This window comes from Schistocerca cancellata, chromosome 3, assembly GCF_023864275.1.
Source record: "Schistocerca cancellata isolate TAMUIC-IGC-003103 chromosome 3, iqSchCanc2.1, whole genome shotgun sequence".
In the NCBI taxonomy this organism is placed as follows: domain Eukaryota; kingdom Metazoa; phylum Arthropoda; class Insecta; order Orthoptera; family Acrididae; genus Schistocerca; species Schistocerca cancellata.
Window position 1 is genome coordinate 805,741,185 of NC_064628.1, and position 16,860 is coordinate 805,758,044.

General features: G+C 39.4%; 1 protein-coding gene across 3 annotated transcripts in view; it reads right to left on the reverse strand.

Annotated features, from left to right (window-relative positions):
* Nucleotides 1–209: 209 nt before the first annotated feature.
* Nucleotides 210–16,860, reverse strand: part of LOC126175870 (enoyl-CoA delta isomerase 1, mitochondrial-like) — a 61,393-nt gene continuing 44,742 nt past the window's right edge. For all 3 annotated transcript variants that reach the window (XM_049922890.1, XM_049922889.1, XM_049922891.1), the window contains exons 6-7: nucleotides 13,648–13,829; nucleotides 210–1,098 (exon numbers count right to left, since the gene is read on the reverse strand). In XM_049922890.1, coding sequence (XP_049778847.1) covers nucleotides 938–1,098; nucleotides 13,648–13,829 — 343 coding nt within the window. In that variant the 3' untranslated portion in view covers nucleotides 210–937. The remainder of the gene's footprint in view (nucleotides 1,099–13,647; nucleotides 13,830–16,860) is intronic.

Sequence of the window (16,860 nt, forward strand, 5' to 3'; positions counted from 1 at the left end):
ATGCCTATTACAAATATATGTAAAATTATGACATAAAATTGACATATTATGAGCCCACAAAACTGTATCACCACCCTTTAAACAATTCAACATACTTGCAGTTAGTTGATTACAATGAATGTGGCACAAAGATTGTGTTCTACAGTCTGCGAGTACTAGTCAGGGTATACATATGATACAAATAATGGAAAAAAACTTGAAAATGTGGATTTCATTTTCCAGTGATTAATAGTCATAATCCTTTATTTTTACACCAACCACGGCAAAAATAGATACAAGACCGGAACTGTTACCAAAGAATTTGTTTCAAATTAAAGTTCTAAAAATGTCACTGAACATTTTCAAAAATACGTTATTTCACTGATTAACTGATACAACTACATCTGCACTATGCAAAAGGCTAAATAATTGTCATTGAAGAAATGCACTTAGTATTTAATGGAACTGAAAAAATCTTTGCAGTATAATGTCCTTTTGTCTAGGTTTGCTGTAGTTCTATCATTGTTACACTTTTCTAAAACTGATGTTGAACGCAACTAAACATAACTTTGAATACACACATTTTTCCTTTAGGTTCTATGCAATAAAGGGTCTGTGTGTATTTTCTGATTGTGCATCTTTGTTACGGCAATATCAATATTTTATTGACAACATGTATATGCAGTATAAAATTACAAATGCAACAAATGTTCTAAAAATACAATAACACTTTCCAGCAGGTTTATACTATGGTATCTTCAAAATTACTTCTAAAAAAATACAGGTGCAAGCTTTTGTGTACTTGCAAAAAGGCAAATATGTGCAGGAGACCACAGCTTATAAGCTTCACGGTGTAATAATCTGCAGGTCTTCTGCTACCCTGCTTCTTTTTGACAGTGATACCTTTGCAGTTATCAAAGTCATCATTTGTAGGAAAAGCGCAAATTGCAAAGGAAGTTTACTTCTTCTTCAGTGACTCCATATAAAGCTCGAGTCCCTTTTGCACTTTAGGATCATTTACAAATGTCAAGAACTGATTTAAGTCTGATTCTTTGTTCTTCACTAGCCAATTAATTGTTTCTGCTCTGTACTGAACCTTGGTCATGCTTCGTGCCACAGCTGAAAAATGCAAAAATCAAATTACTAATAGTACAGCAAATACTCAGAATACATCTTCATTAAAACAATATTTAATAACTTCGTTAAGTGTGAAGCATCAGACTACTATTAATAGCAAAATAAAACTGAAAAATCTTCATAGTCAGTCATGCAACATATTTCTTAAAAAAATAGGATTATAGCTATAAATCATACAGTATAAGGTAATGGAATGATCATAGCCCTCTCTTAAATGTGGTTTACACTACATTTCTTTGTAAAAATATTTTTCTTTTAATTTTTCAGTTCAACTTTATGTCTACAGGAGAAACTCATTCCCTTACTTGAATTGTGAAGTGAAATGCTGGTAAATTATGTTATTCTATTTTCATGCCTTATGCATGTGTCTCCTCAACATGAATCCCCACTGTCATAAAAAATAATTATGTATTTTCAATTGGACACTCAAAATTATGATTATTTGCACCCTTGTGTGTTGAAATTGCAAACATAATTAAAATGATTGCAAGAATGTATTAGTTGAAGCGATCAGTAGAAGACAGAGCTAACACTCAATTTACCAATGGTTAATCTGATCCCTGTATCTGTTGTGTTAACAAATGCATCACATGCTGGTAACAAGCAGTTCTATATATATAGTTATAATAGAAGGAAACATTCCACGAAGGAAAAATATACCTAAAAACAAAGATGATGTGACTTACCAAATGAAAGTGCTGGCAGGTCGACAGACACACAAACGAACACAAACATACACACAAAATCCAAGCTTTCGCAACAAACTGTTGCCTCATCAGGAAAGAGGGAAGGAGAGGGAAAGACGAAAGGATGTGGGTTTTAAGGGAGAGGGTAAGGAGTCATTCCAGTCCCGGGAGCGGAAAGACTTACCTTAGGGGGAAAAAAGGACGGGTATACACTCGCACACACACACATATCCATCCACACATATACAGACACAAGCAGACATATTTAAAGACAAAGAGTTTGGGCAGAGATGTCAGTCGAGGCAGAAGTGCAGAGGCAAAGATGTTGATGAATGACAGCTGAGGTATGAGTGGCGGAAATTTGAAATTAGCGGAGATTGAGGCCTGGTGGATAACGGGAAGATAGGATATATTGAAGAGCAAGTTCCCATCTCCGGAGTTCAGATAGGTTGGTGTTAGTAGGAAGTATCCAGATAACCCGGACGGTGTAACACTGCGCCAAGATGTGCTGGTCGTGCACCAAGGCATGTTTAGCCACAGGGTGATCCTCATTACCAACAAACACTGTCTGCCTGTGTCCATTCATGCGAATGGACAGTTTGTTGCTGGTCATTCCCACATAGAATGCATCACAGTGTAGGCAGGTCAGTTGGTAGATCACGTGGGTGCTTTCACACGTGGCTCTGCCTTTGTGTACACCTTCCGGGTTACAGGACTGGAGTAGGTGGTGGTGGGAGGGTGCATGGGACAGGTTTTACACCGGGGATGAACTAAGAGGTTACGAAGGTTAGGTGGACGGCGAAAAGACACTCTTGGTGGAGTGGGGAGGATTTCATGAAGGATGGATCTCATTTCAGGGCAGGATTTGAGGAAGCCGTATCCCTGCTGGAGAGCCACATCATCTTTGTTTTTAGGTATATTTTTCCTTCGTGGAATGTTTCCTTCTATTATAACCATATCATTAATTTGAACCCAACAATTACGTTTGTTATTGTCGCCTTTGCATTTCGAAATCTTTCCTGTCGTCTTATTTCTCTCTTTTTTTTCTCTTTATTTTCTCTTTCTGTTTTTACCAGTAGTTTCACTTTGTATTCACCTTCCCCTTTTACCGTAATCTACTATACAATTTTATCCCGCCTATACATGCTCAACAATACGTAACCCACTTCCCAACCATAACCAAAAAATTTTATTTTCCGCCTTCAGCACTACCGCTGCTATAAAATCCACCGTTTCTAGTTCAATAACAGCTGCTTTCACGTATTTAACAACCATTTCGGCTAGTTCTAGTAACTTTAACTTTATTTCCACTTCCGTTTTTCGCACTTCACTGATCATTTCAGCCGCTCCCCACAGGTTTTATCGTCATTATTTCTAAAATTGTTAGCCCCATTTTCGTAATCTTTCACCACAACACCACTCCTTTAATACGTTTTTTCGAAATTTTCTCGAAATTTTCCCGAATTTCTCCGTCCTTTAACGTGATTTAGCGGCAACACAACCACCTAACCTTTTTGCACATCGCTGTCTACCAACCCAAGTTCACCACAGGATCAACTTAACCAACACTTTTTCGTCTTTTTTCATACCAGATCTCCAATTGCTTTCTTGTTCACCTTTATCTCTCCCCATATATTTCTATCTTTCTTTTTCATTTCAACCTCATGTTAAACTTTCCACCTTCTAATACCATGTCACCCTCACAACACCCCCACAATGACCCCATTAAGTTTTATTTACATTCCCTCCGCAAACATGCCTTCACCCTAGCCAGATTACGCTCACATATTTTATTTTCTCAGGCTTGTCTGAAATTTGGCATAACCCCCAAAGGCCTCACACTTAAAGTTCCCATCTCTGGCTGCAATCCTTCTTTCCATCAGTCCCTATACCAGTTCCAAACTGAACAATCCATTGCCCTCACCCACCTAATCCTTCACCTACACATCAACTCAGCCAATGAACACACCCGTCAACTCCTATCCTTAATAAAAGTCCTCAATCTTTCCTCTCCCACATCCACACCGGCTATTCAGAGCATCCTCCTACAGGCCAACCGCCAATTAGAACAGCATGCCACCCTTCACCTCAAAAAACTATCCAATCTCCTGGTTTCCCACCTCCGGAAAGGCAACTCACTCACCCTTCACAACCTTTCCAGCAAACCTCAACCACCTCTCATTGCACACCAACCCAGTCTCTCCCATCTACTCAATCTCCCACTTCCAGCTCCACTCCCTCCAAAACCTCAAAATTCCGATCAACACAATCTGGCACCACAACACCCTAATTCAGTAGTTAACCTTTCCTCCAAACCTCTCTCCCAATCCGAAACCTCTGTCCTATCCAAAGGCCTCACCTTCAGCCCCACTCCCAGATTCAACCAAACAGCCCTCGTCAAAGATTTACTGTCCTACACTCGTACTCTCTGCTGGAAGTATCACTTTGCCACGAAGAAAAATGATCCTAATGATCCAACTCCCCAAAACACTATCCAAATTGAACCCTGCCTGGAACAGTTCCGTCCTCTGTCACAGCGGGACCCACCCCCTCTTCCTCAAAATCACCCTCTCCAAACCTTCCAGGAATTTCTGACTTCCAGCCTTGCCTCTCAATCCTTCTTAAAAAACCTTAATCCTACTCCCAACATCACCACTGCTGAAGCCCAGGCTATCCGTGATCTGAAGGCTGACCGGCCCATCGTCATTCTTCCGGCGGACAAGGGTTCCACGACCGTGGTACTTGATCGTCGGGAGTATGTGGCTGAGGGACTGCGTCAGCTTTCAGACAACACCACATACAAAGTTTGCCAAGGTAATCCCATTCCTGATGTCCAGGCAGAGCTTCAAGGAATCCTCAGAACCTTAGGCCCCCTACAAAACCTTTCACCTGACTCCATCAACCTCCTGACCCCACCGACACCCCGCACCCCTACCTTCTACCTTCTTCCTAAAATTCACAAACCCAATCATCCCGGCCGCCCCATTGTAGCTGGTTACCAAGCCCCCACAGAACGTATCTCTGCCTACGTAGATCAACACCTTCAACCCATTACATGCAGTCTCCCATCCTTCATCAAAGACACCAACCACTTTCTCGAACGCCTGGAATCCTTACCCAATCCGTTACCCCCAGAAACTATCCTTGTAACCATTGATGCCACTTCCTTATACACAAATATCCCGCACGTCCAGGGCCTCGCTGCGATGGAGCACTTCCTTTCACGCCGATCACCTGCCACCCTACCTAAAACATCTTTCCTCATTACCTTAGCCAGCTTCATCCTGACCCACAACTTCTTCACTTTTGAAAACCAGACATACCAACAATTAAAGGGAACAGCCATGGGTACCAGGATGGCCCCCTCGTACGCCAACCTATTCATGGGTCGCTTAGAGGAAGCCTTCATGGTTACCCAGGCCTGCCAACCCAAAGTTTGGTACAGATTTATTGATGACATCTTCATGATCTGGACTCACAGTGAAGAAGAACTCCAGAATTTCCTCTCCAACCTCAACTCCTTTGGTTCCATCAGATTCACCTGGTCCTACTCCAAATCCCATGCCACTTTCCTTGATGTTGACCTTCACCTGTCCAATGGCCAGCTTCACACGTCCGTCCACATCAAACCCACCAACAAGCAACAGTACCTCCATTACGACAGCTGCCACCCATTCCACATCAAACGGTCCCTTCCCTACAGCCTAGGTCTTCGTGGCAAACGAATCTGCTCCAGTCCGGAATCCCTGAAGCATTACACCAACAACCTGACAACAGCTTTCGCATCCCGCAACTACCCTCCCGACCTGGTACAGAAGCAAATAACCAGAGCCACTTCCTCATCCTCTCAAACCCAGAACCTCTCACAGAAGAACCACAAAAGTGCCCCACTAGTGACAGGATACTTTCCGGGACTGGATCAGATTCTGAATGTGGCTCTCCAGCAGGGATACGACTTCCTCAAATCCTGCCCTGAAATGAGATCCATCCTTCATGAAATCCTCCCCACTCCACCAAGAGTGTCTTTCCGCCGTCCACCTAACCTTCGTAACCTCTTAGTTCATCCCTATGAAATCCCCAAACCACCTTCCCTACCCTCTGGCTCCTACCCTTGTAACCGCCCCCGGTGTAAAACCTGTCCCATGCACCCTCCCACCACCACCTACTCCAGTCCTGTAACCCGGAAGGTGTACACAATCAAAGGCAGAGCCACGTGTGAAAGCACCCACGTGATTTACCAACTGACCTGCCTACACTGTGATGCATTCTATGTGGGAATGACCAGCAATAAACTGTCCATTCGCATGAATGGACACAGGCAGACAGTGTTTGTTGGTAATGAGCATCACCCTGTGGCTAAACATGCCTTGGTGCACGACCAGCACATCTTGGCGCAGTGTTACACCGTCCAGGTTATCTGGATACTTCCTACTAACACCAACCTATCCGAACTCCGGAGATGGGAACTTGCTCTTCAATATATCCTATCTTCCCGTTATCCACCAGGCCTCAATCTCCGCTAATTTCAAATTTCCGCCACTCATACCTCACCTGTCATTCATCAACATCTTTGCCTCTGCAGTTCTGCCTCGACTGACATCTTTGCCCAAACTCTTTGTCTTTAAATATGTCTGCTTGTGTCTGTATATGTGTGGATGGATATGTGTGTGTGTGCGAGTGTATACCCGTCCTTTTTTCCCCCTAAGGTAAGTCTTTCCGCTCCCGGGACTGGAATGACTCCTTACCCTCTCCCTTAAAACCCACATCCTTTCGTCTTTCCCTCTCCTTCCCTCTTTCCTGATGAGACAACAGTTTGTTGCGAAAGCTTGAATTTTGTGTGTATGTTTGTGCGTTTGTGTGTCTGTCGACCTGCCAGCACTTTCATTTGGTAAGTCACATCATCTTTGTTTTTAGGTATATTTTTCCTTCGTGGAATGTTTCCTTCTATTATAACTATTGTAACAGTTTCATGGTGCACTTGTAACTTTTTTGGCTTTTATATTTGTGCCTTCAGAGTCGGGTTGATTGTTGTTGCTTGAAAATTCTTTTTCTGTGCAAGGTATATTTGAAAATATCTATCTAGAAGTGTTATAATTTTGTGTTTTTAATTGTCATTCTGTAAGGAATAGTTTTGTATTAAATAGGAAACAGATGCTTGATGTTTGGAAAGATTTTATAGAACATAAGTCACATCATCTTTGTTTTTAGGTATATATATATATATATATATATATATATATATATATATATATATATATATATATATATATAATAGAGGGAAACATTCCACGTGGGAAAAATATATTTAAAAAGAAAGATGATGAGACTTACCCAACAAAAGCGCTGGCAGGTCGATAGACACACAAATAAACACAAACATACACACAAAACTCTAGCTTTCGCAACCAACGGTTGCCTCGTCAGGAAAGAGGGAAGGAGAAGGAAAGACAAAAGGATATGGGTTTTAAGGGAGAGGGTAAGGAGTCATTCCAATCCCGGGAGCGGAAAGACTTACCTTAGGGGGAAAAAAGGACAGGTATACACTCGCACACACACACATATCCATCCATACATACAAGACACAAGCAGACATTTGTCTGCTTGTGTCTTGTATGTATGGATGGATATGTGTGTGTGTGCGAGTGTATACCTGTCCTTTTTTCCCCCTAAGGTAAGTCTTTCCGCTCCCGGGATTGGAATGACTCCTTACCCTCTCCCTTAAAACCCATATCCTTTTGTCTTTCCTTCTCCTTCCCTCTTTCCTGACGAGGCAACCGTTGGTTGCGAAAGCTAGAGTTTTGTGTGTATGTTTGTGTTTATTTGTGTGTCTATCGACCTGCCAGCGCTTTTGTTGGGTAAGTCTCATCATCTTTCTTTTTAAATATATATATATATATATATATATATAATAGAGGGAAACATTCCACGTGGGAAAAATATATGATTTGCATGAACTCCACGATCATATATATATATATATATATATATATATATATATATATATATATATATATATATATATATATATATATATATGAATATAATAGAGGGAAACATTCCACGTGGGAAAAATATATTTAAAAAGAAAGATGATGAGACTTACCAAACAAAAGCGCTGGCAGGTCGATAGACACACAAACAAACACAAACATACACACAAAATCTAGCTTTCGCAACCAACGGTTGCCTCGTCAGGCATATATATATATAGCTTTGTCTTATGTATTGTTTTCTTATCTTTGAATTTAATGAAACACAAAACAAGCAGTAATGCAAAATACTTCTCATGTGGGTTAGCACTTACTTCTGCTGACAGTTCAATTCAGTCTGGCTATTACTGGAGCAGTATCTGGTATTTTAAGTTTGAAATCATTTAAAAAGTAATGAAATTACAATTTTAAAATTGTCGAATCCATAGCAACTCTTACTTTCTGACCGCTTGTTCTCTCTCTTATTTGCACTCCTCCTCTAATACCAGAAATTTGGGTGATATGGAAAACACTGTGTTCCTGCTCTACCCCTACCGACTCCTTTTGTCAGCTTGCTTGCCTGTTCATGTCCCATGTAATTATAGAAAGAAATTGTTCTGCTAAGCTTTACACAGAAACGAGAACATAATTAAAATATCAAGTCAACATATTTTTAAATTTAGCGTTACAAATAGCCTTCCGGAATTAGGGCAAAAAATAACAATGTTCAAAACGATTTCCTTCCTGGGATTTGCCAGTGCAAATAAATGTAAAAACTACCCACGATCATCAATTGAAATATGGTAAGGAGTCATCAACCCCCCCCCCCCCCAAAGAAAAAAAAGAAAGGAAAAAACTGTCCAATAATGCGATATGACATATTGTTTATTAAACAATGCATATCCTACAAGAATTGTCAGTCAGATATGTTAGGAACATTCATAGAGAGTAATAATCAGTTAAAAATAAATTACCTGGAACATTTAGTTACACAACTTATTAATGTTTATGTGTTATCTATACTGCATTCAGTAAGAGCAAGTGGTTGTAATATTTTAAATACAATAGCAGTGACAGTATGTCTTTCAATAAATGGCTTCTAGATTTACTGGTGAAGTAATGTTGTAAAGAAATGTAATGAACATGAAAGTGGCAAGCATTATAGTTGGCACTAATTGATAGCACCAATGACAAGAGGGAATACAGAAACTGAGTCCGAATATATTTGATGAAGTAGTGGGAAATACACTTACACTACATGATGTGCATGGTTGCAGGAGAACTATCTAGGATAAGCAGTGATGATCTTGATCTGAGGAAATGTGGTGTGTAGAAGAATCCTTGTCAACGTGGGGCAGCATATATACACCAGACATGTTGCACAGTACAAGAATGCTGTGATAAACATCAACATCATACAAGGCTTCGCCAATCAGAAAAGTCAGCGATTGCAGAACACTGTCTGAATACAGGACTTCGCATGATTTATGAAAAGATGGAAGTTTTATCTCTGTCATCATCTTTCTGGGATTTCCGCATTAAGGAAGCAATATATATATATGCATACAGCTGATAATCTCATCAACATAGATGTGGGATTTCAACTAAGCATAGTCTGCTGAAACCCTGCACTGGCTGCTATCAATCACAACAAGACTTTTCAGTAACAGACCCATCATCATGTTGGTGTAGTATGTTTTTTAGTAATGACTGGCCGCACTAATAGTAAAAATAGCATACAGTGTACGTGCAGGGGGGCCACACTGCAATTTTCAGCAGAGGGTATTTGAGTATGGTGCTGTATATCTGCAAATCATTTTGCATGCATTATTTCTGTGCCTGCACATTCTTATGCGAGTGTTGTATGTACAGGGGCGCTGACGTGCGGGTACCATCAGTTGTATCCTACCACCAGCAAGGTTCAATTACCTGATGATATTGGACAGTTGCTCCAAGTAAACATGGTGGAATTTGCACATATCATCTAGCACCAAACCTGTGTACATGATGTTATTTCAGAGAATGGAGTCAAATTTACAAAAAATTTGGCTGTACGAGCCTAGTTATCAGATAATGATGCAGCCCCTTTGGCATGGATGCCTGTCCTAGTTTGGTTGAGAAGGGTGTTATAAAGCTGCCGTACACACTCCTGAGGCAACCTGGCCCACAACTGTTTTAACTGGTCCTTGATGTCTTAGATACTGGTACTGAGATGGAACTGACTTCGGAGCTGGTCCTACACATGTTCTATGGGAAGATATCCATTGCCAGCAATATCTGCAGGAGTAAGGCAACATCACACAGACAGTTTACAGATACACATACAATGTGTAGATGAAAATTGTCCTGTCGAAAAATGGCACCATGATACGGTCACATGAGAGGTAACACAAAAGGACATAGGCTGTCCATGACGACTGTCAGAGTTCCCCCAGTCACTGCCAGCCATGATCTGTAGTCATTCCCGATGGCTCCCTACACAATGAGGCCAGGAGTAACACCGCTATGCCTCTCCAAAACATTGGAAGGATGGGACCTTTTCTCATGTTGCCAACATACTCGCCAATGGTGGTCATCCAGGGTACTGCAGACTGCTGAACACAATGCAGTGCCATTCCTCAGCAGTTGATTTTTCCCAGTTATGGCACCACTCCAAATATAGCTGTCTGTGGTGTTGTGTTAACACCATCCTATGCATGGTTGTGTTCTCTAGTGTGACTGCTGCTAGTTTCCAGCCAATGCTGTGAGATGACACAGTATGCTGCAGGGAGTTAATTACTTGTTCTTGGATGGCAACTATAAATGTGAAGGGGTTACGATGTGCTTAGAGCACAACATGGTACAATATGTTGCTAAGGTTGTTTCAAGTATGCTGCAGGTGCTAGGATGCCCCTACACATTCTTGATACAGTCCGAATATCTACCCATGCAATTTTCATGCTTTTGGAGTCCTAAAGAAAGATATTTGGGGCCATCGATTTGCTTCAGATGAAGATGTGCATGGTTGGGTACAATCATGTTTTCCATAGGCAACTGCAAACATGAAGGCACTGACCAGCTTGTCTCACAGTGGGATAAATGTATCAGTTATGGCAATTAATTTGGAAATAATAAACAGTGCACTTACTTTTCTCCATATGTCTGATTCTCATTTTACTGCCCCTCATACATATACACTTCGTATTATACCACTTATCAGGGCTTCTGCTCATGCCATTTGTGTATGGAGTGCAGGAAGAATGACCGCTTAACCCTCGAGTGGGCATGCCTATGTATAAACTGTACCAACCACAAAAAAACATTGTTTTTTACTGTTCCATTGTTGATTTACAATTGTGGGCCCATACCTATTCCTTCAGCTAAACAGTGATAAGCTGTGTTGCCCTATGTCCAAGTGAGCGGCAATAACATAAAATAGACAGTGAACTATATGAGAAAAAATTTATTGTCCTTCAAAGAAAATGTCCCAGATTCCAAGCTAATAGCTCAATCCCACAAGGAGGCACTTGTTTACAAGATAAATAGTAATCGAATAAGCATTTAGCTGGAATCTGTTGGAAATGCATTGTTCAATGTCATCATTATTGTGGGGTAACACTTGTACGCAGCAACAGTATGATGTAATAAAAGTTTATTTTATTATCATTTAATTAAACAGTGATTTAGCTCATATTAGTTTATTTTATCATTGTTTAACTAAACTAAGATCAAACTGTGAATTTCCTCATACATGTTTACCTTCATAACAGACACCTATTCTTTACACATGTACAAAGTATGCCGCATGCCTGTTTTATGAAAATCGGAGTGTTGGCTCGAGTGTTAACTGTCTCGTCTTGTCTTTTCTTTATAGTCCCTATTGGACAATACATACGGTGGTGTAGTATATTCCTAGATTCCTTACTTTTACACTGTTTCTTGAAATTTTTACAGTAGGCTTTTGTGGGATAGTTGCACCTGCCAATTCAGCTTTTTCAACGTCTCTCTGATGCTCTCCAATGGGTCAAACAAATCTGTGACTATATCTCTGCTCTTCTTTGTAGACTTTCAATAGCTCTGGTCCCACATACTTGAGCAACATTCTGGGATGTGTTACACAAGTGTTTTCAATGTAATCCACAATGCAGATGGACTGAATTTTCCCAGTATCTTGCACATGAATCAAAGTCTGTCCCTTTGCTTTACCTATGACTCAACTTATTTGATCATTCTATTTCATGTCCGACACCTGTGTATTTTTGCAAGTTGACTGATTCCAATTGTGCTCCTTGATACTTTGATCATAAGACACTACGTCCCCCACCCCCTTCTTCTTCTTCTTCTTCTTCTTCTTCAAAGTGCAAAATTTTACATTTCTAAATATTTAAACTGGATTGCCAAACTTTGCACCACTTTGAAATATTATGAAGTTACAACTAAATATTTGGACAGCTTTTTTTATCTCTCAGAGCATATTATACATGACTGCATCATCTGTGAAACATCTGAGGATACTGTTAATATTGTCTAGCAGATTGTTAATATACAACATGAATAGTGAGGGGCCCAACACACTTCTCTGGGACATGCCTCACACTACTTCTACATCTGTTGATGACACTATTCAAGATGACATGCTGGATCTTCCCTGTCACGAAATTCTCAATCCAATCATAAATTTTATTCGATACCTCACATTACTGTAGTTTCATTAATAAATGCCTTTGTGGTACTGAGTTAAATGCTTTTTGGAATTCAACAAATAACTTGGTCTGTGGCTTCCAGGATGAGAAGTGAAAAAAAGTGCAAGCTTCATTTCAAATTACTAATGTTTTCAGAATTCATGCTGGTTGACACAGAAGAGGTCATTCTGTTTGACATATTTCATTACACATAACAAATATAAACTAGTAATAGATAGTACGAGGGCTACCCAGAAAGTAACAAATGTTTTTAAAGAAAAATAATTAACATGGAAAAAAATTATTATATGCATTTTAAAGGTACACTTTTAATCTATTTTTCCAAATAACTCCCTTTCAAAGTGAGGCAATTAATACACCGTTGCACAAATTTTTCAATACCATCTCTGTAGAAATCTGCCAGCAGTGATTGCAATAACTGGTTTATAATGATACACAGTGCGATGTCAGTATCAAAGCATTGTTGAGTGAGACATGTCTTCAGTGCTGGGAAGAGGTGATAGTCACTCAGTGCCAAATCTGGACTGATGGTGGATGATCAAATATCTCCCATCCAATACCCTGTAGGAGCTCTCAGATATGATTGGCTCTGTGTGGAAGTGCATTGTCGTGAAAAAATAAAACTTTTGCACTATGTTTTCCCTGGCATTTGTTTTGCATTGGCCATCTTAACTTTTTCAGTGTTTGACAATACCTATCCAAGCTAACTGTTGAGTCACGTTCAAGGAAATAAACGAGAATAACTCCTTTTAAATCCCAAAACACAGCTGCCACAATCTTTCTTCAGACAGCATTTGCAAACACTTTCTTGGTTTCTTGGGAGAATTTATATGTCCCCATTCCATCGACTGTTTTTGTTTCACACCTGACATGCTTTTCCCAAGTCTGACCCCTACTCATGATACTATCGATAACTTTGCTACCATTTTTCTTGTAATCTTCAAGGAAGATCAGTGCTGCAGCCAATTTCTGTTTTTTGTAAGTCTTTTCTTTTCTGGATAGTCCTCATATTACACAAGATGAACAAAATGTTGTATTAGAGAAGTACTGGCAGCTTGCAACACTCCAAGATATGCTACACAACAAACAATAAATGTAAAACAAGTAAAAAGTGCTAATGAGTCCCAAATGCAAAATTTTTATTTCAGTAAACTTATTGACGTATCACTATCGCATTTTCAATGAACTACTTACGTGAAATTTTGGCAAATTGTCCTATAAATTTTTCTGCTTTTCCAATGGCATCTTTAGCATCTGAGGCGACTTCATCTATAAGACCAATCTTTAATGCCTCTTCTGTGGTGAACATTTTTCCCAGAGTCAAAGCCACTTCTGCATCACGATGTTTAACAACATTTCTAAATGATAACTGAAACCTTTAAAATTGATGTGAAGTGTGAGCCACTATGTCATAAAAATTGGTAGAAATTATAACAGTGGTCTTAACTATAAGCACCTTCTCATTTATAAGTTAGAAAAACAATTAACCATTGAATTTTCCAATTTAAGATTGAAATTTTCTTTCTTAATTTTTTTAGAAGGGGAAGAAGGGTAAACAGATTGTGTCAGGGGAGGAGGGAGAAGTAAATAAGCAGGAGCAAGGAATGTGAGCAGGAGGGAGAAGTAAACAGGAGCAAGGGATGTGATGAGCTGGATTTACAACAGCCATCAGCTGAGTTAATAGTGCTCAAAATTTTTAATTCTCAGCGGTTTTGGTTATGACAGGTGGAAAGGTAGTAGCAATAGCATAGTAAATGGCATCCAGTACACACAGCATACACAAATACACAAATTTGTTTTGTGAATGTGTAGGTAACAATAGTATTTCAATCTCTTTAATATATATTTCAAGAAATAATGAAAGAATAAAGCATGGGTCAGTTTTGCGTATCTAATTGTTAACAAAAAAGTAGATGACCCATCCACTGTGGTTAGTTACTTACATGTTCCATAGATCATTTGAATGATTCTTTTATTGAAATGTGGAAAGAGTCAGTTTACAGTATGTGTGTACATAATTAGTATTAACATTAATGAACAAATTTTTAAGTCTTGCTCATGCAACTACACTTAAAACATTCTTACAGGCCACCAATTTTTAAGCAGAAATTAATCCATGGAATAGTAGTTGGCAAGGAAAAATGATTTTAAGTTAGATTTAAAAGTTGTTTTTCTACTTTCAGATATTTATTAGGCAATTGATGGATCACAGTAAAATCAATTTGGGTACAAGTTTATGGAAGGAAAGACACAAGGAATGTTAAAGTACTCAATACATAGCACTGGAGGCCTTGAGCTGTAGATAGTCGCAATGAAAAGAATACTGTATATGTCCAGTTTTATAACTATGTCCTCCACAGAATTAAAAAACACTTACACTTTCATAATTGTTTCGCAAATAAAACTCTCTGTTTTTGCTGTGACTGTAATTTATTTTTCCCAGATGCATTTTGCCTTTTTCTTACTCTAAGGCAGATGTAGTTTTGTTATTTTTAGATTATCAAACAGTTCACATCATATTTTTCATGTAAATAATTTATTACTTAAAGTTTGTTGCCACATATTTGCATAAAAAAATGTGATGTTAACTGTGAGGACACCTTAGAGTAAGAAAATGGCGAAATGTGCCTGGGAAAAATATATTACAGTTGTGGCAAAAAAAAGGTGGTTTTATTTACAAAACAAATATTTCTGTGCTTGCTGCAGAGGATGGCCGTGGAAACAAACTTATACTTTCACACACTGTCATCTCTGAGTATAAGGCCTTAACTCCTGGAGATGACAGTGGCCATGTGTATGTGTATGTGACTTGTGTGAGTGTGTAAGAGTGTTCTCATTATGATGAAGGATGTGGCCTGAAAACTGATCATTTCTAGCATTCTTTTCATTATGCCTGTCTGCAACTCAGTGTGTTCAAGTTACTGTATTCTTTCCTGGACTTTCCACTGTTTGGGTTTTAAGGAAAACACAATTAAATTTACGTGTAGAACTACCTACTGTATGCCCGAGAAGCACAATTGTTAAGTATGTTGGCCGCAGTATGTTTGATAAATTACTTATGATAGACTGTACTTTGTTCTCAGCTATAAAAGTGTGGCAACAGATTTTGTAAATCTTTTATGTTGCTACATGTCTTTGAGTAATGAATACTGCTGAAATGGTGACTATCTAATGTGAAAAGGAAGCAGTATGTGAACTCTGTTCATCATCATAGATGCTGATTATTGCCAGTGATTGTACCTAAAGAAAACACCACACTTCAAAAACAGTGATCTTAGCTTTCAAAGTATATAATATACTTATTGTAAATTACATTTACAAAAACAAAAATTCCATGTGACATGTTTAAAACATTTTAGTTGACCTTCTGCTTATTTCTGAAAAAGAAGGAAATTTAAACACCACTCTTACCAAATAAGTTTCAGTGTTCCAACCTTTTCACCATCTCAAATGATCAGGTACAATATAAAACAACACAGAAAACAATGAAAATTTTTTTCACTCTTGTCCACATAAGGGAATTACTGTTTTCCTCCTCAAAGCAAAAAGAAAGTAGTTGAAATGTGGCACTCAACCAGTTCTGTAAGGTACACCACAAACTGTAATTTTCTCTTCCCTGAGATTCCCATGTGCCATTGAGGAATGCCCTACTTTTATTTAAAAAATGGAAAATTCAGGATACAATAATGATAATATTATGAAAAGGTTACATTGCTACTCATCATATAGAGGAGAATTGTGAATTGATCAGGTGGGAGCTCTTGCTGAAATATATATCCTGCATTCCTGTAATCCCCCATGGCCTCGGCCTTCACTAGTCCCTGTCCTTCACGTACCTTTCCCTTTCCCTGCTCCCACTCAAGTGCTACACAGCCTTCTGCTCCACCAATGCTTCCACTAGTCTTCTTCCCCTTCTCTACTTCTCTCCTTCTGCCATCCTTCCCTCAAGCCTCCCAACTGCAAACATACCCATGTCCCCTGTATACTCCCACAAGCAGCACTACACCTTCCCCCATCCATACCCTGATATTCCTCCCACTACACAATCCCGTCTTCACCTTACACCCCCCCCCCACCCCCCCCCCCCCCCCCACCCACCCACCCACCCATGGATTGCTTCTCCCACTGGGCCCAGATGTTGTATGCAGTCCGGCCTCAGTGGCCAGAGATAGTGGCCATTCATGTGTGCGAGTTGTGCTTGTGCTTGTGCTTTTGTGTGTGTGTGTGTGTGTGTGTGTGTGTGTGTTTTCTACTTTAGAGGAGAAGGCCTTTTGGCCAAAAGCTCAAGTGTGTAGCAGTCTTCTGTTGTGGCTGCCTGACTCGATGTCTCCTCTATACAGCAAGAAGCAATCTATCCTTTTCTAATATTGTCCCTATTTTTATTTAATTAATTCATCAGGTTATGTG